The 24,899-nt window shown below is 33.8% G+C and overlaps 3 protein-coding genes across 6 annotated transcripts in view; 2 read left to right on the forward strand and 1 right to left on the reverse strand.

Moving 5' to 3' along the window:
• The first annotated feature begins 2,130 nt into the window (after positions 1-2,130).
• On the forward strand, positions 2,131-7,130 carry LOC144853732 (myosin regulatory light chain 12B-like). Its single transcript, XM_078711527.1, has 4 exons — positions 2,131-2,159; positions 4,137-4,363; positions 4,729-4,890; positions 5,162-7,130. Exons 2-4 carry the CDS (start codon positions 4,180-4,182, stop codon positions 5,332-5,334), a joined length of 519 nt encoding a protein of 172 aa, XP_078567653.1. The 5' UTR covers positions 2,131-2,159; positions 4,137-4,179; the 3' UTR covers positions 5,335-7,130.
• Positions 7,131-7,192: 62 nt separating this feature from the next.
• On the reverse strand, positions 7,193-18,788 carry LOC144853714 (uncharacterized). 4 transcript variants are annotated; one of them, XM_078711501.1, is made up of 11 exons: positions 18,691-18,788; positions 18,012-18,188; positions 17,340-17,515; positions 16,546-16,727; positions 16,109-16,309; positions 13,717-13,925; positions 13,064-13,196; positions 12,509-12,676; positions 11,658-11,938; positions 8,757-8,942; positions 7,193-8,382 (listed from the first exon to the last, which is right to left on the reverse strand). In XM_078711501.1, exons 2-11 carry the CDS (start codon positions 18,150-18,152, stop codon positions 8,245-8,247), a joined length of 1,815 nt encoding a protein of 604 aa, XP_078567627.1. In that variant the 5' UTR covers positions 18,153-18,188; positions 18,691-18,788; the 3' UTR covers positions 7,193-8,244. The 4 variants fall into 4 exon arrangements, with proteins under 4 accessions (XP_078567627.1, XP_078567628.1, XP_078567626.1 ...); XM_078711502.1 differs by having other exon boundaries at positions 18,702-18,784; XM_078711500.1 differs by having other exon boundaries at positions 18,012-18,170; positions 18,691-18,774.
• Positions 18,789-24,622: 5,834 nt separating this feature from the next.
• LOC144853709 (uncharacterized) overlaps positions 24,623-24,899 on the forward strand; it is a 38,703-nt gene continuing 38,426 nt past the window's right edge. Inside the window, exon 1 of the mRNA XM_078711488.1 lies at positions 24,623-24,728. The gene's annotated coding sequence lies outside the window, so the exon portion shown is untranslated. The remainder of the gene's footprint in view (positions 24,729-24,899) is intronic.

The following is a 24,899-nucleotide window of genomic DNA, read 5'->3' on the forward strand; positions in this document are numbered from 1 at the left end:
CTTAGAGTAAGACAAAAACATCTGTCTAACTAGGTTGCTATTAAAACTACTTTTTATTTATATATAATTTATGTTTAGATTAACATTTTGAAATAGGCTATGGTATCATACCTGTAAGGATCGGAACACATATTGGGTAAACACGATGCCACCCAGCCGATGCCACTACAAAGTCATATGGACATTGCCTTAAATATTTTTCTTTTCCACTGCACCTGAAGTTGTTGACAATTTGTCCATGGTCTGTAGAACTTGTCATAGGTTTGTTTTCCTCTATTACACCAGCATAGCCCAATTCTTTGCAGGCAACTTGCGCATCTATAGAATCCCAATCTTGATCGTAGACGTACCTCCATGTTCCATTATGCGATAACTTTAGATAACCATATGAGGATGTTGCGTTGTAAAATTGTAATGTTCGACCTGTAAGATACAAATGCTAAAGATGGTGGATTGTATAACATTCAGATGGGTGAAGTACTGCTGAGGATCTGGAGTAGAATTTATTAAAGCAATTCATTGAGTTCACCAATAGTATTTCAATTGTGTTTTATCACCTAAAATCTAGGTTCCTACCTTGGACCCAACGCAACGACGTAAGCGCAACGTAAGAGAGTTGGCCAAAGCGACAGGTCGAATAATTCATCACATGTGATTAGTCAAATTACTATTACGTTGCGTTTACGTCTTTTGTACGTACATAGGTACATAGTGTGAACTAAGCGAGTGAGGTATCTAATTCAGTGGTGTTAATCCAACTTGTTTTAGATTAATTAACACTGTTTAATTATCGTCGTTGTTTGCCTATATATAAATAGTTATTCCATCGTAAATTCTGAATGTTTTGGAGTATATATAAATGCACAGTACAACTCGTTCAATCAACAGTGATTGTTTTATACAAGTTCGTGATATTAACAAATATAACTTTTAAATATTTTAGCACACAATGACATCAAAACACTAGGACAAAATTAATGTTCAAACGTTCTTCTTATAAAAATTACTAACTAAATAGATTAATATAAATTAACAAAAAAAACTCTTACTGTCGGTTACTTTAAAAAATGCTGTCAATAAGACCAATATGGAAAAATAAAATATCATTTCCATTATTAGCCGTTGAAGATTTTCTGGCACAAAAAAACGAAAAATCCTCGACGAATTCCAAATTGTTGATTTAATTGTTTACAGTCGCAAGAGCAGCGGTCGGTGCTGGTGCGCTGGTTCAGTCAGAAAAGAGTGTCTATTCTGATTGTTACTAAATCTCTCTTATAGCCTAAACTAACAAGTTATCATTTTGTATGCTATCATTGTGTTAACTGTCATAATCAGGTTTATGTATTTATTAAATTATAACTATATATACTATTACAATAGTGTTGGCTTAATATGACTCCCAGTAGAAATTCGAAACAATGTGACGTCAACACAGAGACTCGTTAATTATATTAATTGTCGTGTATTCATCATGATCTTTATTAAAGGAAGTTTTATTTATATATTTATTTATTTCAACTATATTTTATGAGGGTGGTCCGTCCGCCAACGTTGATCAGGCCCCTTACATAATAATAAATAATAATTAGCAAATAATATAAGTATATATAATAATAATTTTATTATGATTGTTGTGCTTGTGCTTGTCTTTTTGTGTACTTTTTTAACGTTTTTATGAATCTTTTTATTACCACAACCAAATGAATTTCCCCGGAGTTTGGGATAATAAAGTGTTATTGAATTTAATTGAATAAAATAATACTAAATGTTTAAAATTTGTTTCAAATTAAAATTTCATGAAAACTGATTTGAGAGAGATGGTTTTAGGAAATACTTGAAAGGGAGTAAGTAACCTTTGTTTTAATGCTAAACTTTGGAGAACGAAGATTCAACCGGCAAACTCCATGATTCAGACTCAACCCTCTCTCACTAAGCCTCAAGACAAAAATCACGATAGTTTGTACAGCTTGTAGGCCTAATTGGCGAGCTATTTACTTTTTTAGACAAAGTGGGCGACCAAGGGTCTGTGCTTATCTTTACTTTTTAGAGCTAGTTTATTGTAAACACCAGTGTTCTGGTATCATGGCGCATGCGTATTGATGACTGGGTTGGTCAAACAAACAATAATTCATTATCGATACGGAAGTAGCCTAGCCTAGGTGAGTGTCAATATTTGTATTTCATTAAAATTCATTATTTCATGTAGAAATGTATTGTATTTATATTATCTATCCATTAATCATTTATTAGTGTCGATCAAGATTGCATTTCTCACGTGTGTTGCGTGTAGAATAGTTAGTTTACAAGTGAGAAGAGGAGAATAAAAAAGAGATCGCGCCGTGTTTCGACAGCCAAGCAATGCTGCTATGCTAGGCTACGGTACTGTAGGCCTACAATTACGACCTTGGTGTCTTGCTAGGCTGTGGGTGGGTCAAACAACAGGTGTTATAATGCCGTCCTAATATTGCAAATGTGTTATCTATGTTTAAATTTAAATTTCTCATATTAAGCATATCTTGTGTTTGGTAGTTTGTTGTAAGTGTACAGTCAGTGTACTTTCTTAATTTAATTTTACTCTAAAATTAGGCTAGCTAGGCTGCCTAGCTAGACTACACCACTAACATCATCATGCCTTCCTACGCAAACCACAAGAATGGGAATACGGAATTGGACAAGACAACCACAATTCTATATTGTTTTTAATCTAAAAAACACAAATGGCTTGTAGTTTATAGTATTGTTTCTCTGTATAATTATCCTTAAATATGAATTATCATTTGAGACTAAAAAAGAACACACATTCCGCACATTCTTCCATAATTAGTAGACAGTAAATTTATTATATTATTTAATCAACCCACACAATTCAATTATGAAACGTTGATTTCCTGATCCAATAAAAAAAAAACAACCAACAACGAAATAAATTAATGCTAGGCCCTATGCCTATTATAGTTTAATATGTAGTAATAAAATAATTAATTATTCGAAAAACAATGTTTGCAGTGGATTATAATATACATTAAATTATAAAATGATACTGCAGATTAATTAAAAAATCAATTGTTTTTTAGGTTTTTTTTTTCCTTCTCGTGTCACACACAGTGGTTTGAACCAAATAATGTAATCCATAATAATAATTTATATAGCGCACATATCCACTAATATAGTTTTCCACTATAAATTTTATTGAAAGTAATACAGATTTGTGGTGGGATTTATTTATACAGTAGTATTTCTTGATTCATACCCATTTGTATACTGTTCAAATATGTCATTCAAGCTACTGTATGTCATAAAAATCATGCCTACTTCCATATAAGGAGTTTGTTTTGTTAAGGTGTCTCATCAAATTTATTTTCAAGGTCTTTTGCACTTGCTAGATACAAAGGTATTGAATCTCGAATGAAAACAAACTGCCATCAATGAGGTTCAAAAAGAAATTGAATTGAATCCATATATAAAGGACACACTTGTTGTACTTACCTTACACATAACAATTCACATTAAAACCTCTTGTGGTATTGATATTGTTAATTAAAGGAAATTATATACAATACTGTACAGTAGTAGGTATTTTTTTTCTGAGAAAATGCAGGTAATCACCTGTAGGTACAGTACTATGTTTCTCTTTCCTTAATTTAATTTTCAACTTTATTATGATTATAAAAGACATTATGTTTATGCCATGGGTTCAGTTTTCTAGTCTGGGTAATAGGAATTAAAATCTTGTGGACCAGAGCATAGGGTCACAAGTCTGGGATCAGAGAGAGAAGGCCATGGAAGTTCATGGCTTTTATGGACATTAACTCCCCTTTTTTAACCTTGTTTTTTAGTCAGTTAGCCATCCCTTGTGGGGCGAAGGATTTGACTCTTGCAAGATAATATGTGTTACAGTAGCCTACTTTCGTAATAAATTTTTATACAGAGTGTGGGTATGTCTTTTCCTCCTTTGAACTGAACTGAAATTTGCAGACTACAGTATCACAATCAACATACAATTTTTAAAATAGTTTTAGGGTCTGAGGGTCCCAAATGATCAGCAATTGCTGGATAGATTACCCTTATTAAATATGGTTCAAATAAAAATAAAATAAAACAAATTTAAATCTTTCATTTTCTTGTGTTTTTTGTAGGGTATAGTAACTACAGTGTAACAACAACAAAAAAACAGTAACCATGTCGAGCCGAAAGACGAAAGGAAAGACCACAAAGAAGCGTGCCCAGCGTGCAACTTCCAATGTCTTCGCGATGTTTGATCAAGCGCAAATTCAAGAATTCAAAGAAGCCTTCAACATGATTGATCAAAATCGAGACGGGTTTGTTGATAGAGAAGATCTTCATGACATGTTGGCCTCACTCGGTATGCTTAATAATTCATTAAGACATTATTGGCCACTTCTCTATTGAAAAATAATGCTGTAATATGTATAAATATGTCCAGAAGACATTCCTAAAAAGCTCTGTCTACACTATCAAACTTTATGTGACAAAAAAATGTGATGTGCCCATATATGATATCATTACCATATTTAGGCACATCACACTTATTGTGTCAAACTAGTTTGATAGTGTAGACAGAGATTTTAACAAAAGAAATTAAATTTGATAGTTAAATACAATAATAAGTATTGTAAATTAACGTAATTCTATACTGTACCTCTTCTCCAAATTTTACTGTAATATTATTACCTTAATAATCATCTGCATTTTATTTCAAAACTGTAGGCAAGGATCCATCTAGTGCATACCTTGATGATATGATGAAAGATGCACCCGGTCCAATTAACTTCACCATGTTCTTGACACTGTTTGGTGAGAAGCTGAATGGTACAGACCCTGAAGACGTCATTCTAAATGCATTCGGCTGCTTTGATGATGAAGCAACTGGTTAGTAGTATAAAATATTTATCCATTAAATATCCTAAGAAAAAAAAGTATAGGAACCATTTACACCGCACACTTTGAAGCTCCGATATGAGAGTTTGCTGCAACAGTATTCACAGGAGCAAATCACACTCGCAGTGAAACACTTAATTGTGAACATTTTTACATTTACAATGTTAAAACGTTTTAAAAAATTACAATACAATTTGTACAAAACTAAACTATAAAATGTCTACAATTGATGGTAATACTCACTGTTTTCCTTTCACTCCAGGTGTCATAATGGAGGACAACCTCCGTGAATTGCTCATGACAATGGGTGATCGCTTCAATGACGACGAAGTTGATGAAATGTACAGGGAAGCACCGATCAAGGACGGCAAGTTTAACTACCGCGAGTTTGTACGTATTCTCAAACACGGAACCAAGGATAAAGATGACTTGTAAAGATAATGCGGAAAACTATAAATTCCAACCCAATATGCATTGAGTCTTCTCGCCACTTCCAAAAATATGACCGAAGGAAGCTTATAAAAAATAAATCCGGTTACCACACTGTCCACAAGTGTAATTTTATGCATTTTTAATCTAACCTTGCTTTTTAGTTCATTAACGACCATAGCTCAATTACTAACCCAGCGTTAAAATAGTATAATCTAACCAATTTATCTTCGTTTATTATGGCAGTTGTCTTGTCAAAAAAATTGTAATTAGTTCGGAACAACCTTATTTATAAAGGTTCATCTAGATGATATGGAATAGTATTGAACACAAACTACAGTACCTCAATAGTCAGTGCACCCATTAAATAAATGTATTCAATTCTCATATGTATTTATATATTTATATTTTTTATTTATTGTACATCCAAGTTTTTATTCCTATATTGCCTTTTTTCTTATTTTTGGTCGTGGTGATGGGAGTATGCGTATTTGGGGGCGCTGTGCTACATTTTGATTTTCTAATTTTAGATTATTTTTCTAATGTGAATGTTTAGAGCAGAAATAGTATTGAGTGATGAAAATAGTTTTTTTTTATAAAATTTGATATTTAACAAATGGCGTTTTACACATTTCTAATAGAATTTCGATTCCTTGACTTCTGGAAGTTCATACATACATTTTGTAGATATATTAAAATGTGTTCTGATGCTCAGAGGACCAAACAGTATTTCAATTGTGTTTTACCTACCTGGACACAACGCAAATGAGTTAACCAATCATAAGCTACAGTTCATACGATTCGTTGTGATTGGTCAAATTACTTGCGTTGCATCCAAGTGTGAACAAAATTTAACCTTATATATAGAGCATCATCAGGTGGGGTTGACATATCGATTAATTTATTTGGAACTTATACCTTCACAAAAAGTGGTATATCCATTCCAAAATATTAATACTTTACAAAATCAATACTGATATTAATATTGGTCCAACATAATAACAATTAAATCCTAAGAATAGATATTTATTGGAAACTTTGTATGGTTTGACATGCTATTGTTATCCAATGACAAGAAGATTCACCTAATGAAATTTCTGAAAATCCACTTTGCATAACGTAACAAATAAAATCTTAACATTATTTTTGTGGGGAAATTCCTATTTAAAAATGATAATAATTTACTTCAACTGGTAAAATCAATCAATATGGAATCTAATGGAAAAATTATGTACTGTAGATAAAAGTAATTTTGTAAAATTAATATAATTGTAGTTATCACAGGTATTGTATAAATCTGTGTATATAGCTTTGCATGCGGAAAATGGAATTAATAAAATGTAGAATGCTTATTTTTTCTTTTATTTTTATGCAAAAAATAAATAAAAATCACATGTTTTAATTTAGATCTTTGCACATACGTTTGAGTATTAACTGTGAGCCTTTCCATATTATTTGAAATTGTATATTTTATTTCATTAAATCTTTAATCATTCCTTGTGTACTTGGTAACAAGATAAGTTGATGCCGTGTCCTGTAGCTTGTGGGTTTTTTCTTCCACAAAAGTTGTAGTTGGAAGCTTTATCAAGCTTTCAAAACATTTAAAACAAATTAATATTTCAATAACATGTTCATTACATTGTTTGAACGTAAATACATTGGCTTCCACTTATATAACAAAATGTTATATCAAATTTGTTACTAAGCTATTAACAATATGCAAATTAGATGCGACCTGTGTTGGTGACCTATAATCAAAGGTTGTGACCTCTTATGACAATAAAACATCAAACATGGAAAAACAGTTTCTTTGTAATATTTTATTAGTGTATGATGTAACTTTTGGTAATATTTTCTTGAGAGGTTCTATCTCAAAAAAAAAAACTATTCTTCGAAACCGGTTTTCGCAGTCTTTATAAACAAATCTCACTGCAGCCTAATTTTTACTCCGTTTTAAAATCACTTTCTCATTTGGTGATAGTTGATGCAAAGACATCCTTATTATCCACAGAGACAGACAATTGTGACTTGCGACGAGATCAAATTGAGACCAGGGTTGCATTGGCGAACGAAGCAACTGGGGTTTTTAAATTGGTAATATTTTCGCGCTGCTCCTTTAGACAGTTATATTCAAGAGTACGGAAGCTTTAGGCAACAGTTACCATGCGGTAGCTTATAGTTTACTACTGCTGAAAAAATGGGTATTTGGAAACTCGGACTGGGCATGCGCACACCCTAAAGCATGTATGGGAAAAGAGAGTCTATGAAAACATCTACTGATAAATAGTGACATGCATGTAGACAGTAGTTATCGCAAGATGAGCGGCGCTTTTTGTAAGAAATATTTCTCTTTATATTTTTTTTGTGAAGACCCATTTCTATAGACAACAATATCGCTCAAAATATTGTACAAAATCCATTCTTTCATTTGAATTAGAAACCAATCCTAAGACGCTAACTTAGGAATTTTAGATATTTTTCAATGGCAAAAAATAACATCTTTATTTCCAAACAATCTAAAAACACACTACAATAGATCAAAAACTTGATTCCTTGGCTAGATATTATATAAATAATCATATCATAAATGCTCATTTTATACAAATTCTTATCTGAAATATACATATTTATAAACTTTGTGGTAAAATAAAACATATATATGTATACAATGTTTATTACAAATTTGTTTACATGTTATAACCTAAATGGGTATTGATAGAAATAGATATTAGATTGTTTCCACCACGTACAGTGTGATGTCGTCATTATTAAGTTAAAGCTATGCTCAATACAATTATGATATCATTTTCCAATATTATTGCTTACTTCTTTATGTGAAGACTTTCCATGTCTTTAATTTTTGAAGATTATTCATAAAAGTTAAAAATTGTTAATAAACAAGACTTATTCAAAATATTATTTGATATTTACAGTGAGGGTACCACCTTGTGTTGTGTGTTTTATGACCGTTTTAGGGCCAGTCTGTCCAGTCTGCACCTCTCCCGCTTCCTTTTGCTTGTGGTATTCAATTATCTCATCAATGGTAGCAGTGGCCTGAAAATTGTGACATAATAAGACATTATTATATGTTACGTTAATATACAGTAGCATAAACAAATTGGACACTATCTGCCATCTGGTCAAGCTGGTGGATTTTTTGAGTTTGAAACAACCAAAGAAACTTTTCACAATTTCTAGGCCTAAAACTCCCTCCCTCCCTATGCATATTTTTACTTGTTTCAAAGTACTAGCAGGAAGGTTATTTTTATACCTCTCTGCTTACACTAGCACTTGCCCATTTTTGTGGAAGAACCTGTAAAAATTCTCAACTATAGGCTGGCTATGCTAGCTTTTTCTTAAAACTTCTAGCAGTTCTATTCATGTTCCAGGAGAGCTCAGTGAATTTGTCAAAAGCATCGTGCACTCACCCAAGCAAAGAAGATGGCAGCACCAGCGCTAACGTCTCTAACAGTCTCCAGATCAAACTCCTCCAGAATGGTCTTGCTTCTGTCGGCAGTGGCAGCAATACTGGTTTCAAGTTTAAACTCTTTGACTCGTCGCTTCAGTCCATCTTTTCCAGTCTTTCCGATTAGAGCTTGCATTCCCTTCCAATCCTGAATTTGGTTGTAAATAATTGTTTAAAAAAACAAAATAGTTATAAACACAGAATTTAATACTATGGATTACTTCACTTAATTTGAGAGTGGGATTATACCATGGGGTGTGCTTTATACTCCAGTCGGCCACACTAGGTTGGACTAATGACCCATCATTATAATCATATATATATAACTATGATTTTGATTTATATAAACAATTTATTATATATTGATCTTTATTATCTTTAGTTGTTATTGTTGCTTGTTTGAATTTATTATTATAGTTTATTATGTTTAGATTCAACCTGTTAGTTGCGGTTTCATCGCTGTTGGTTGTGAACTGAATAAAATAAAATAAATAAATATTTACTTCATCTAGTAATTGCCTATATATAACTATTAGGTTTTTTTATTATTGAGTTTTGTATCATACCACCATAATATCTTGTACCTGTATAATATTTAAAATACAGTACAACTCCTCATTTGGGACACCCTTGTAGAGTTAGGTTGAGTGTCCCCTCGATAGGAGTTCTGTTAATAATAAATAATGGTACATAGTATTCATGCTAGAAAAATGCATGCATGCTAAAAAAAGAAAACCCTCGCCAACAATATGAACAGTCAATTGTATTATTTCTATTTATTTAGTATTATAACAGTGTTGCTATAGTGACAGTAATCAAAGTCTAGTCGTTAGTAATTTGAATTGCACTAAATCATGTGATTGAACACCTTAGGAGATTTTCAGATAAGATACTGTAATCAGGTGTGTGCGTAGGAATAAAATCAAATCAAATTAGACATTCAAAGTAATTAAGTTATATCCTCAGATTACTGAGGCTTTTGATAGTGTGATGTGATATATTTCAAATCACTGTGAATATAAATAAAAATATTCAGAATAAAAAAAATAAATTGCAACACCACAAATTGTGCGTAATTAACCATTTTTGGCATTTTTTAACAAGTATTTTAGTTAGCAATTTATTATCTCATAAAAAAATAGGAAAACTGCAAATATATATTATATATAAAAATACAATGTATATAATAAAACATGAATTATAGAAGGACAAAGTTGAGCAAAAATGCAAATAAATTCTTTAAAATAAGATAATGAAAACAAACTTACCTGTTGGAATGAAATGAATGAATAAAAATTGAAATAAAAAATGGAAAGAAATGATCCTATTACTCATAGAGAACATAATTGGCACATATCTATGACTGGGTACTAAGGGACAGTCTGGTGTTGAGGCTAATTCTGGATGTGGAAGTCTAATTTCTAAGTCTAATATACATAGATTATATTATACAAAAAGGCATAAAATAAAAACAAAGTAGGGGTGGATTCAGGGGGTTAGCGCTAGAGGCAGGTAGACAATATCTTTAAAGATGTATTGTACCCCAAAAACATGAAATAAATAATTAAATAAAATCGAACTTTGAATAGCCGGGCCATTTTGTAGTTTTAAAAAAGTTAGTCACTTCCATAGAAAAAAAACAATTATGTTTTCACTTATAAAATAACAAAATAAATGTTTAAATTCAACCAAAAACCTATTGGCTGGCAGCCAATTTGATTATGTTTTGTTTTGAATTACAGTTTTTTCAGTCAAATTTTTTGGTCAAAGGGAATAACTATTTTGCGGTATTAAAATGATTCAGCTAAAATATTTCAAGAATTGTTTTTTTCAGGGGGACAATACATCTTTAAGATAAAGCAAATTTGACTTCCACATTCCAAGTCTCACCCAGGCCATCACTTGTTAAAATAAGAAGTTACCTAAACCTCTTCATAACCTAGTAAAATCAAATGAATACGGCATATCATGTTTCTTTCTAAAATATGATTGATGTGTGAAATCGATGTGTCATGTTGTAACTAAATATGTTCTAATAGGTTTATTGATTTCCTTCCCCATTATTCTGTTCTTTCATTCGAAAGTCTACTGCTTTTACAATTATTCCAATTGGTCTATGAATTGTATTAATATTTTATGATATCTACTATAATTTGTAGGGTAATAGTAGTTATATTTCATGCATTAGGCAAATATCTGATTTCATCAATTGCATTATTTTGAAGAATAATATTTAAATGATATGATATAATAATATGACTATTAAAGGACAACTTGACCATATTTTAACAACGTTGTAAAAATATGGTCCTCGGTCAAGTTGTCCTTTATTACTTTTAAAATGAGTGAAACATGATATTAATGTACACACTGTGAAGTAGTGCTTAGGTTAAGAAGTGGCTGACAAACTCTACTTTGACCTCGGTCAAAGGTTACCACCTGTTACTTTTACAAAAACATCACTGAGAATTAGTTACACATGAAAACTATGGCACACAACAAAACAGATATGTACGGTTGATTATTGTTATCCTCATCGCTCCAACCTTTTTCAAATGTTATTGACATGTTCCATTTTAGGTATCCCATAAGACTACAGATGAGTAAAGCCAACATAACACTTGAGAATTCACACAGTGACGAAGAGTGTACAACATTGTTACTTGCGCCTTACAGTTAAGAGAAATGTTAGTGAAGAACGTTAATTGAGATAGGTTATCACTCGCGTTAAAATAAACATAAAATAAATAAATAACATTTATCACATACTGTACAAATATTATAAACATTAAGACATTTCTCCTCAGTGATGATATCATAGTAACAGAGATAACCTTCGACCTTTATAGAGGCCATTTGGTACCTTTAAAGATTTTTCCTTGTTGCCTAGCAACAGATATGTGCCAATCATCACTTGATGGACAATTCGTGGGGGCTTGCTGTAACTGCGAATCTCCGCTACCGTACTCTGCTTCAAGTTGAGGATTTCATCACGCAAACGTTTTAATCGTTTTAGACTGATGAGCATCTTGTTGGCACGGATCATCTCATGTGGTAGATCTCCTTCAAACGTGTTCTTCTTGACAAACGTGATTGCCTTCTCCAAACCCTCCAAGTCTCTGTTTTCCATTGCTTCTTCCAAGTCTTAAAGAAAAAAAAGAAAGAAGAGTGGGGAAATTTACCTCTACCATACCTTCCTTGGCAACAAAGAATGGCTCTTTGGCCATAGCAAAAATAAACAGAAACAAAGACGGACATTTCCTGGACACTGTATTCGCAATAAAGAACAAATCAATGCATGATGTGGCAGCCAAAACATGGGCGCTCACATACATTGATGTACTAGAGACGGATACTGGAATGCAGAGAGAGAAACTGGCTGTAACAATGGCAGATAGGAAGTTATGGAGGAATCTAGTCATTATTATAAGTTTGGGTATGTCTTGGACTAAATAGGTAAGTAATACCTTCCTCAAATAATGACTGAAGTATTAAACAAATTGGTAACCACAAGGAACACCAAGGCTCTGTCTACACTCTCAAACTTTATGAGACAACAAAAATGTAAAGTGCCCATATATGGACATGATGATGTCATATCACTACCATACTTGGGCATATCACTACCATATTTAAGCACATCACACTTCTTTTTTCAAACTAGTTTAATAGTGTAGACAGAGCAAACAAGTTTGTTGTTTTATCATATGGTACCTTGCTTAGCTTGTGAAAGTTTCAGAATTCTCTCTGCTTTCGGTAAGTCCCCATCAACATCAGCTAACTTTGCCTTCTTAAATTCACCTACAGACTTTACTAGCATCTTCTTATCCCTTTTCTTGATTGCCACTTTTAGTTCTTTGCGAATCTTCTCATTTCTTTCTCCTAAACACAAACATGTCATAAAATTTATTTTATCCATTTTGGCAAACAATTTAAAAACAACAAATAGCTTAACTGTGCCAAAAAGTGGCAAAAGAGGCCAATTAAGTGTACCACTCCCAACAACAAAATCCATATAAAAATGACGAATCACATTGACAGAAGGTCATCACAGAATCATTTGCGTAAACAACGTGAGTACTTGTATATTGGTTTATCGAAAGTTATATTTTTCATACCATATGAAAATGAATTAGATAATAAATTGTTTTAAATGTATCCAACATAAAAATGAATTATAACATCTGCCGAATTTACAATTTGGAAAATTCATGTTTAATCAGCCTAATAACTATTATTTTACTTATAAATTAATTTTTGTAAGCCTACGTTTAGCCTTTTCTCTGGCTGCCTTCTCAGCCTCTTCAGCTTCTTGCCTAGACTTTGCATCTTTAGCGGTCTTGGCTGCCTGCTTAGCTTTATTTGCCTCTTCTTCAGCAAGTCTCTCTCTTTCTGCTAAAATCTAACAAATTAACAAATGATCCACAATTACTTTATTTCTAGTAGTGGACTTTGATGTTTAATATAGTAACATATAATAATGTAAACTTATTGTGTGCCAGTGTCAATCAGAAAAAGATGCTCCTGGTGCATTTCAACAATGCAAATCAAGTTATTAAAAAAAACACTTTAGGAATTCTACCACTTAAAAAATGAATGATTGCCCAGGTGTATCAATTATTACAAATCAGTGGCGTAACGGTTATGAGCACTCACTGGCTAAACCCAGGGGCCCCGGAGCTTATAGGGGCCTCGGAGCTTATGGGGGTCCCTGAGCAGTGCCAAGAGGAAAAATAAGGCATTCAAATATGTTAAAAATCTAAAAACGCCCAAGGCCTCCAGCGTTGGAGGGCCACTTAGGGTTCCTAACCAGGGGCCTCAGGCATCTGCGTTACGCCACTGTTACAAATACAGTAAGCAGGGGATGTTTCACAAATCTAGCATCTATAAACCGCATAAAAGACATTCTAATTGCCATTTACCTTAGCTTGTTCTTCATCATCTTTTGCTTCTTCCAAATCTCTTTTCTGTTTTTCTTCCAACTCTTTTGCCTTCTTTTCTAGTTCCCTTTGAGCTTCTAATGCTTGTTGTACCTCTATGATCTCAAGCTCTCTCTGTCGTTCTGCCTCTTCTCTTTCTCTCTGCTCTTTTTCACGTCGCTCTCTTTCTTCTGCCTCTTTTTTTCCTAACTCTAGCAAATATAAAAACATTTCATTGAGATAACACTTGTTCTGTTTGAGCTTGAAGTGTCTTTGTCATCTTGAATGGAGATCACGCCTTTAACCTGTATTTCAAATCATTAAGGTAACTTTATTTAATATTTGCAAAATTCTACAACTTTTTTAATTCTAAGGATATTTCTTATAGCTTAAGTGGGAAGAATATGGCCACTGGATAAAAATCTGATCCTGGACTACCACCAGGATATCTTGACCAGTGAGTGACCACACCAAGATATTTCTAGACTACCTCCAACTACTAATCCTGATGCAGCTCAAAATTTGTTAAACAAAAAAAAACACAAAAAAATGACATTTAATACAGAAACATATTTTAAAAAGATAGAAATTCTTAATTTGAATTAATGTCACAACAATTAAAATTTCTTTAAAAAATAAAAAAGACAAGCATGGTTACAGAGTACAAAAAAACAACAAAATATAAAAAAACACTAAATTTATTAAACATTTGAATCAAGTGGAACTAGTAAAATTAAATTGAGGTGCTCTATTTCTAGTAAAGTATAAAATACAAACAAATACAATGTGAGTAGAAATGAACTAGCATTGCATACTGAACACGGCGAATTGAAGGCCCTTGCCAACCCTTTCCTAGACTTGCCCCAAGTCTGTATTTATTGTCTTTTTTATGTTAGTTCACCAGTCGGAATTTTGATTTTTGTCTGAAAATACAAGCTCATGTATTATATGTATGAAACGCTGTATGTGCCAAAATCTTTTACTAATTTTGGTCTAGAACCTAGATTACTCCTTCTCCCCATCCCCTAACCTATTTAAAAAATGTTAAATCCATCACTGCTACAGATAACTAGGCTTTATTTACTAAAAAAATAAAATTGTTTTATCAACACAAAATAATTTAAAATGTGCAGAATATTTGAACAAAAATACTTACCAAGTTTTAACGTAAAGCATCTTAACATAGATATTTTAATTTAGCAGTGTGCAAATTGTAAACTGATTTTAATTGCAATACTATAAAATACTATCACTGTATAGGTATTTTTTTTAAAACAAGGGAAATATTTCTTTTTTTTTCTAGACATTTAATGCGCAATATTCATTTATCTTCTATTTTGTGAAGCCACAACACTCACCTTTGGCAGTTATGATAAAAAGAAAAACCTGACAGTAAAACAAAAACTAAATTAAAATTTAGGGCACCAGAAATAAGCTATTTGAATAATTTATACAAAAATAAATTGTTATTAATGGATATACTGCTAAAAACTATTGTGAAAGATCACCACAACTAAAAATAAAAAACTAACTAAGGAAAGGTTATCGATATTTTATAAAAAAGAAATTACACAATGTAAGAGACAACAAATGAGGTAATATTGAATTGGGCTTCCTTTTTGTCCTATTGTTAATATTTTCCGAGTGCATAAATTATTCATTAAAGTCAGGGTTAACTTACAGTCTAGTCAGCCAGAAGGATTATTTGTAATTACAAATCTTTTTTATAAAATAAAAAAACAATACCATCATTTTTAATAGTTAATATGTAATTAAGTAGAATCTTGGGAGTGTAGTGACTCTGTAAGTGGATTACTTCATTTACAATAGTTTTCTATACAGTACAACCCCTCCTTTAGGGGACACCTCCATTCAGGGGACACTTCTATTCAGGAACACCTCTATTCAGGAGACACTTCTATTCAGGGGACACTTCTATTCAGGGACACCTCTATTCAGGAGACACTTCCATTCAGGGGACACTTCTATTCAGGGACACCTCTATTTAGGAGACACTTCCATTCAGGGACACCTCTATTCAGGAGACACCTCTATATGGGACACCTCTATTCAGGGGACACTTCTAATCAGGGACACTTCTATTTAGGGACAACTCTATTCAGGGACACCTCTATTCAGGAGACACCTCTATATGGGACACCTCTATTCAGGGGACACTTCTAATCAGGGACACTTCTATTTAGGGACAACTCTATTCAGGGACACCTCTATTCAGGATACACTTCTATTTAGGGGCAACTCTATTCAGGGACACCTCTATTCAGGATACACTTCTATTTAGGGGCAACTCTATTCAGGGACACCTCTATTCAGGGAGACCTCTATTCAGGTCAGGTCAGGATAGCAAAATTAATATTAAAAAAAATAGTATTACCTTCATCTTTCTTCTGTTTTATTTTATTTTCCATCTCTCTCTTCAATCGCTCCTCTTCATCCTTCTTCCTCCGTTCTTCCTCTGCATTTTTCTGCCTTTCCGTTGCTTCAGCCTTTTTACTATCCTCATCAAGTTGCAACATCATCTCAGCTTTAGCTTTCTCATCTGCGAGTTTCTTCTCAATGTGTTTTCTTAAACGTTCTTAAAAATAATAGTAATTAGTACTTTAAAAAGTGTGCAGTAAACTTTCCTCATCAAAACATCAAAATCAATAATGTTTGGGTTTGTCTGTGAATAGAATGTGCTATTAGTGCTAGGTATTTTTCCAATTGCTGCTTTCCCCTTACAAAAAGGACAGGACTAAGTTTGGTTTATCCAGGTAAGCTAAGCACAAAATAAGTCACTATACTAGTTTTGGAAATAAACTTTAAACATACCATCTTTTTCTTGTTTTTCTTCAAATTGTTCAAGAGCTATGTCTTCTCTACTTGGGATATTGCAAAGGTCAACCTCAATTTCCGCAAAAGAGACACCACTACCAGGGACAGCTCGGTTCTTAAGGAACTTCTCCCATTGTCGTTTAGAGAAGAGGTCACCATGAACAGCTTCCATTAAAAACCTGAGTGAAAGAGAAACTTTCCTTTAATTCTAATTTTAACATATCTATACATTGGTACATCTATTTTAGTACATGGACACTATAAGAATTACGGTAGAGGTTCAACTAGGCAACAGCCAAGTAATGTCAACAGGGTAGAAACCCATAGCAAAACAGCTGTTGTGTCTGCTTACGATGTTATTTAGTATGAAAAAAAAAACCTAAAATATTATGAATATATACATATAAATTTTCAGTATATCACTGGGTGGTTTAAAATTTGTTCTGTGCCTGTGGTGTTTATATATATTGTCCTGCATAACTGGCTCAGCCTATATATTGTGCCAGTTCTGTGATACATATCATTTCGAAACTTGATCTGCACTGACGAAATCTAATAAGATCAAAACAGTACTGTCTTCAGATTGGATAATATATATCTGATTGGCCGATGTGATACAACCTTTTCCTAACCATGGTAAATCACTTTTTGAGCTGTGATTATGTTGGAGAACTTGGACAGTAGTTCTATAATACTTCTTTTTTAATCTAGTATTTTTTTTAAATACTGAAAATGAAATATGTTATTAATAAATGAAATATGATTATAACTGTTCGCTTAATTATGCTCACTTTGCCTGATCCTCACGTATAAAATCTGTCTGGTCACCATCAAGAAGCGAGAATTCCCAGCGGAAGTCTTGAACCAAGAAATAACGTCTGTCCAACTCTTGTAGAGCATCAAACAGTTCATCCAGTTCACAAGAAATATCATCGCACATACATGTGTAGCACATGGCAGCCTTTACCTGTGGTGGTGGTAGAAATATGTAATCAATAAAGAATGAAGAACAGCCAACAACATCCAGGGGGACATACTAGGCTAGAGGTACTGTACGTGTCAATATTCGGTGTGGAGGCTATCAGCATGGTAGACCATGCTGGAACAGTCAACCAACTAAGTTCGACCATGCTTCCTCTCTGTTGTCAATCAGCACAGAGATTGAGAACTAGCCGAACTTTAGATCAAGGGCTACAGACGAGGCAAAGATGCTTTAAATATAATATTATTAATATATTTATGCCGATCTCTGCTGAGGAATTGGGGTGGGTAGTGAATATTTCATGCTGGCTACGGCCCTGTAGATACATGGTAAAGTGTTTCGAGTGCCCAAATAATCAGCTTTTCTGGGTGGGCTACCCTAAATATAACATGGTTCAATAAATGATCACCCGTGCCGATAGAAAATATGAAATTCCTATTTGCATGGTTGACTGTGCTGATTGCCACCATTTTGACTATACCTGTGAAAGGCTAATACCACCAAATCGTAGGCTTGAATGTAATGCCTGTAGCTGTACTGGTGTAAGTTCTCCTGAATTGTCCGTGTCATATTGCTGGAACAGTGCTTGCAAAACTGCCAACCGATTAGCAAGCTCCCCCATTCTGAACTAGATTCAAGTCTACATGGAACAATATATCTAAAGAAAATGTTAAAAATGTATATATTTGAAAATATTACAATACAACGAAGATTGCAAAATAGGCCTAGTCTAGGGCCTACCTAGGCTAGGCCTACTAGGCCTAGACCTAGCTAGTCTATGTTATGTTTTTCACACACAGGAGAATATGATTGTTAATAGATTGGATAGGCCTAGCTAGGTCTAATTCATTCTTTTTTAGTACCTGTCCTACTTCCCCCTCTGTGCTGGCTTACACTGGCTGGGGCCTACCTACCAGCCTCTACCCTAGTAGCTAGGCCTACTAGGCCTCTAGCCTGCAGACAGACTGGTTCGCCCCTAGCGCCTCCCGCCCTCCGGCAGCAGGTGGGCCTGGCCCTCCTACTAAACACTAGCTAGGGCCTAGGCCTACTTACTAGTCCTAGGCCTAGCTAGAATAGACCCAGGATATAGGTTTGCACATCCACAGGGTGAAGCAAATATTAATCTTGATCTAAAGTGAGATTTATTTCTTAAAAAGTACCTTCAAATTACTTTTTATGTGGTTTTATTTCGCATTTTGATCGTGTATACGACGTTCCCACGGAAGTTGTTGTTGGTTGCTGCCGACGTCATTGCCTATGGCGCGTCAAAGTTGCATTTTGTTCTGCTCGGCGTAATCTTATCACCGCGCAACTTGTTTAAAATAATATGACTAATCACGGATAGAATTCCAAAAGGGACGAAACTATTTTTTCTTTTAAATAAAAAATGTAGAACATATAAAAGACAAATAAAAAAAGAATAGGCCTACAAAGAATGTTCATTTAAAGCAATTTTAATCAAATGTTGACATTATCAATCTAGTAGTAGTACTACTAGGCCTAGAGGCTTAGAACAATTTAAATGTCTAAAACCAGTGACGACGACGCCAGTAATGATGGTGGTAGTGGTAATGACGATAATATGGATGATAATAATGATGATAATAATAGTGACGATAATAAGGATGATAATAATGATGATAATAGTAATGGTGATAGTACGGATGATAGTGGTGTACAATGATCACGTGCCGACGATGATGCCAGAAGCACCAACGCAAAAGCCCTTTATTGACTTGATCAGGTGACACACCATTATCAATTTCTTGAACTCTTGAATCAGTCTTGAATATGGGTCCAGCTTCTTCGGCCTCTGCTATAGCATCAACTGGTGTAGCTTCTTTTAGGTTGCTTCCTTCTGCTATTTTCTTAAATGGTGGTTTATCCACAGAAGTAGATAAACGGCCATCAGGTAGGTTGTTAGTCTGTAGAGTCAATGCTCCGCTAAGACTGAGTACCAGCAGAAACCAACTGGCAAATAGATGCATGTTTTGTTCTGCAAGAAGAAACAATTAATGGCATATTTTGTATTATGATAAACAGTTGTAAAAGTGTAAATGTTTCAGAATGTTTCAAAGTATATAAAAGGCGCATTGTATTTTAGTACTTTTTAGTATTTTAAAGTACAGCCACTGTCTGGGCAGGCACAGGATCGATTTCAGAGGCTTAAATGCGGGATAGTGAGTACCGCATAGCACGATTCCATTTCGCTCTTTACACCTTAAAATCCACCTGATTTTAGAACAACGCAGTGTTTGAATTAAAAAAATACAACGCAGAAAAATTACTGTTACTTAAAGATACACATCCATATTGGACAATAAGTGCCTGAAATGAGTCGATATCATATAATAAAGTGGGAAAATATATATAATTAGGCCTATATTTAAGTTAATTTTAAGATATAATACTTTAATACTATTTACCTCTCCTACGCCAATCAGACCACTCCTCTTATGTATTCACTTTGTTGAATGTCTGCACAAACGTTGACGCACAACGTTGTTCAAAATGTCAAATAAACTCGGCAGACGGTGTATTTTTTTTTAGTCAAAACTACTATTAATAAGTAATAACGTTGCTGGTAGTCTGGAAACGACATTTTATAAAATATATGAATACATTATGTTGGAATTTCCAGGTAAACCGAAATGTTATAGTGCCACTGAAAAATATTCAATGATCATTCACCGTCTGCTGACGAATCATGTCCCGTATGCGATATTTCTTTTCAGAGCGTCATTCTGACGATGGAGCATTCTCTACTTCTCTACGGAGCGCCATTTATGTTTGTTTGTTTGTTTATTTCCATTCACATAAACATACATAAATAATCATTACAAAACAAAGGAATGGAAGGGAGGAATCTCTGAAGCACAGCTTATAAGTAGAAACCCCCTTTTACAAAACAGTATACACTGATGAAGGGCTAGTGTTGCCCGAAAGCTGTTTTACTTTATCGTTTTGATTTAGCTTTTCGCTCCAATGGATATACAAAAAAAAAGCGAAAAGCTAAATCAAAACGATAAAGTAAAACAGCTTTCGGGCAACACTAGCCCTTCATCAGTGCAAGTGAAGGAAATGAAAAAATGGCACAAGGGCATAGGCAAACAAAATGTAACTTTTAAGAATGCAAACAATCTTTTTTTTTATCTTAACAACAACAAAAAGATAGTTTTCTCGGAGAGTAAAATGTAATTGTAAAAAATACCTGTTTTAATCAGAGTATTGCAAAAGTAATTTATTTTTGTATATTATTTTAAAAGTTATAGGATTCTTATGTAACTTAAGAGTCTCGGGTATTTCACGCCAACGTTCAATACCTTTACTGACTAAACTTAATGATTTTTAGTGGTTCTTTTAAATTGTGAGTAGAATTGGTGTATATTTATCGTGGACAACTGAGCATAAAATGAAATTATTTTGAACAATCGCTTGGAGTAAATTATGAAAAGCTTTATGCCTTTCTTTACTTCAGAAATAGAAATAGTTCTACGGTAACTGGTCCAGTGGATCAAATTTTATCATATCTAAATATTTAGATTTGATAAATTTTGATTTCCACATCGAGTTCTTTTCGAGATTACTTTTGCAAACTAAACGAGGGGAACTGCTAGCTTCCCGCCCGGAAAATATTTTATTTACATGATTTGAAACATCTTCTAATGTAAATAATTAACAGCATCAAAATTTAACAGTGTGGCGTGTTGACCGCGAATGACTAACATACCATCTTTACCATAATACACCTGCACAGACTCATTTGCATAACAACGCACGCACATACTAAACTGTTTAAAATACCCGAAAATGACTATCTGTTTAAAACATGTTTATTCTGGGACGGCGCGGCCATACACACCAACTACTACGAAGAATCGGACATTTCGCTACCAATGTTGCAACATTGATTAACAAAATCAAAATTCAACGGTGGGGCGCGGTTGACCGCGAATGACTTAACAATACCATCTTTCCTACTACACCTGCACAAACTCATTTGTATAACAACGAACGGCATACCAAACTATGATGAGAGATATATTCTCTTCTCAACACGTAACGCGTAACGAAGATAATTAATTCCTTTTTTACATTAAAATTGAGGCCGCTAAACATAAAATTTACGATCAAATACATGTAGCGAAAGACAACAAAAAGAGTAAAAATTCAAAAACTCATTTGCATAACAACGCAGGGCTTACCAAACTGTTTAAAATAGCTACAAGGTCCCCAGAAATGACACCTATAGTATTTTGAAACATGATATATAAGAGTCTTCACTACCCCACCATAATTGGGGCTGAGCAAAGACAATTTTGAAAAAAATATTTATTGAAATATGAAATTAAAATATTAAGTCTCCAGTTAAGCTCACCATGGTTGAGGCAGAGCTAAGAATGAAAGCTTAGTCCTCGGAAATTATGAAACGAAATATAGAAGTGTTCAGGACCAGCCATACAATGGTGATTGTTTCCCTAGTGTGAGACATGCAATGCACGCGGCCGTGGCGGTAATTCAACAAAAAATACAAACAGAGCTAGCACACAAAAGCCTACTTGTTAATTTTAATATTTCTATAATACAATTAGAATTATCATATCACCTTTGATAATTATAATGTTAAATTTCAACTATCCAGATGCGAATTTTAGGTTGGGTTTTAAAAAACTCGACTTCATAATTATGCTTTAATTTCGAAGATCTGCTTATAACATATTTATTTATTTATTCTACCATAAACTTTTATTCACAACATATTAGTAGGCCTACAATACAATATCTTGCATGAAACGGATATTTAAAAGTACACTATAATGTGTAACGGTAGAATTACAATTCTAATGTAAAAGATTAACAAAATAAAAATTGAACAGTGTTGTGTGTTGATCGCGAATGACTAACAATACCATCTTTCCCACAGCACATGTGCACACTCATTTGCATAACAAACGCACGGCATACCAAACTACGATGAGATAAAATTAATTCTCTTCTAAACACGTAACGAAGGGAATTAATTCCTTTTTTTTTACAATAAATTAAATTGAGGGCGCTAAACATAAAATTTAAAACATCAAAGCAGTTAGCGAGAACCAAAAAAAAAAAGATGGTAAATGTGCTCTCCCTGCCTCAGCACTAAGGCCCTGCCACAGCCTTTTGGGGTCGTTCCCACCACATCACCAGATGCATTGATGTTGTCGCCTCATGGTGTGTGGTGGAAAGGGGGACGTATGATCTGTGAACCCCAAACACAGTGGCTCGCATAGCCTTAACTCTATTCCACCGACCAGCGTGGGAATCGAACCCACGACATACGTGTTGTTAACACGACGCTCAGACGACTGAGCTAACTGATCATTTTGGTTTTAGCAAGGTTTAATAGGATATTTATGACGTAATGATCAATTACGTAATACACGTATAAATAGACTATTATCAGCTTTTCAGTCATGTACTTGGTGGCGTAACGGGTAATGCTCAGTTTTGAGTGCTATCGGCTGGGGTTCGAACCTCGACGGATATTTTTTTTTTTTAATATTGTTTTTTAAATTTTAATATCTTTTCGTATAAAACACTGTGCTCAAGTGGACACAATTTGATACCAGGGGAGCAGTGATATAAAATAGAAATAAAGTCACTCAAGTTTCAATCTTTTCGTATGTTAATACACTGTGCTCAAGTGGACCCACTTGGCACCAGTCCACTTGGCACCAGTGGATTTTTTTTAAAATGGAAAATAATGAATATTGTTTTTCTTTTATTTTGAAAGAGAGATATTTTGAGGATTGTAAATGTCAAGTGGCATTTTTTCTAAATCAGAAACAAAGTTGCATGGCATTATTTTCCATTTTCCAGACTGCCATAAAACCTCGAAAAGAAGCCCATGTGCTCCTTCATTTTTAGTACTCTTGAGTGGGCTTCTTTTCCACATCGAGTTCTTTTCGAGATTACTTTTGCAAACTAAACGAGGGGAACTGCTAGCTTCCCGCCCGGAAAATATTTTATTTACATGATTTGAAACATCTTCTAATGTAAATAATTAACAGCATCAAAATTTAACAGTGTGGCGTGTTGACCGCGAATGACTAACATACCATCTTTACCATAATACACCTGCACAGACTCATTTGCATAACAACGCACGCACATACTAAACTGTTTAAAATACCCGAAAATGACTATCTGTTTAAAACAGAGTGTATTAAAATACGAAAAGATATTAAAATTCAGTGACTTATTTCTATTTTATATCACTGTGCTCCCCTGGCTCCAAATTGGGTCCACTTGAGCACAGTGTGTATTAACATACGAAAAGATATTAAAATTCAGTGACTTATTTCTATTTTATATCACTATGCTCCCCTGGCTCCAAATTGTGTCCACTTGAGCACAGTGTATTAGCATACGAAAAGATATTAACATTCAATGACTTGTTTCTATTTATATCACTGTGCTCCACTGGCTCCAAATTGGGTCCACTTGAGCACAGTGTTTTAACATACGAAAAGATATTAAAATTAGTGACTTATTTCTATTTTATATCACTGTGCTCCACTGGTGCTAAATTTGGTCCACTGAACCAGTTACCGTAGTACTATTTCTATTTCGGAAGTAAATAAAGGCATAAATGGCGCTCCGTAGAAGTAGAGAATGCTCGATCGTCGAAATGACGCTCTGAATATACCTCATACTTTTCGACGATTATAAAAATTGTAATAGCGCCCTCTATTTGTATTTGTCAACGACCATATTTATCATTTTCATTCAGCTCCAAAAAAACAACCACGGCGGTGTTGTGAGTGGTTTTGTTTACAAGAAGATACGAGGCGTTGAATTGGAGATAAAACAACGACCGAGTAATTGTAAGTATCGTTATTGTTGTTGTTTATCATCATTCCAATCTTAACTATTATTTCACGTCTTTTAGTTACTAGTGATGTATATCCTTTAACAGAGACTGATTGACAAAAAGGTATGGACAGTTGATTGGTAAGCCACTTCGTTTCCCCAAAAAATAAGATCGGCAATACGAGAAAAAGACGTCGAAGAGGGGTGACAGTTGACCCTCCTATGTAGGCTTAGCTTATATTCGACTACTTTTACCTAGGCATGCACAGTAGCTATACACTTGGACCGATCCTACACTATCTGCTGTTCTTTTCTTGTGATATGAATGTTACCAATTGACTTTATGGTATGCAATTTCTGTTTTTCTATTTGTTTGATGATTTTACCATTTTATGACAAAAAAAATACGAATGATGTGCCCATATATGGATATGATGCTTTCATATCCTATCATATTTGAGCATATCACTACCATTTGATTTAGACGCATCACACTTTTTTGTCTGCGTCGTGCGAA

This window comes from Antedon bifida, chromosome 10 (assembly GCF_963402885.1).
Source record: "Antedon bifida chromosome 10, ecAntBifi1.1, whole genome shotgun sequence".
Lineage (NCBI taxonomy): Eukaryota > Metazoa > Echinodermata > Crinoidea > Comatulida > Antedonidae > Antedon > Antedon bifida.

Coding starts and splice junctions, on each gene's coding strand:
- LOC144853732 (XM_078711527.1), top strand. CDS start 4,180: ATGTCGAGCCGAAAGACGAAAGGAAAGACCACAAAGAAGCGTGCCCAG. Junction 4,364..4,728: donor TGACATGTTGGCCTCACTCG/GTATGCTTAATA, acceptor TCAAAACTGTAG/GCAAGGATCCATCTAGTGCA. Junction 4,891..5,161: donor CTTTGATGATGAAGCAACTG/GTTAGTAGTATA, acceptor CTTTCACTCCAG/GTGTCATAATGGAGGACAAC.
- LOC144853714 (XM_078711501.1), bottom strand. CDS start 18,152: ATGGGGGAGCTTGCTAATCGGTTGGCAGTTTTGCAAGCACTGTTCCAG. Junction 11,939..12,508: donor ACTTTCACAAGCTAAGCAAG/GTACCATATGAT, acceptor TTTTTCTTTAAG/ACTTGGAAGAAGCAATGGAA. Junction 8,383..8,756: donor CTGCCATCTTCTTTGCTTGG/GTGAGTGCACGA, acceptor CACAATTTTCAG/GCCACTGCTACCATTGATGA.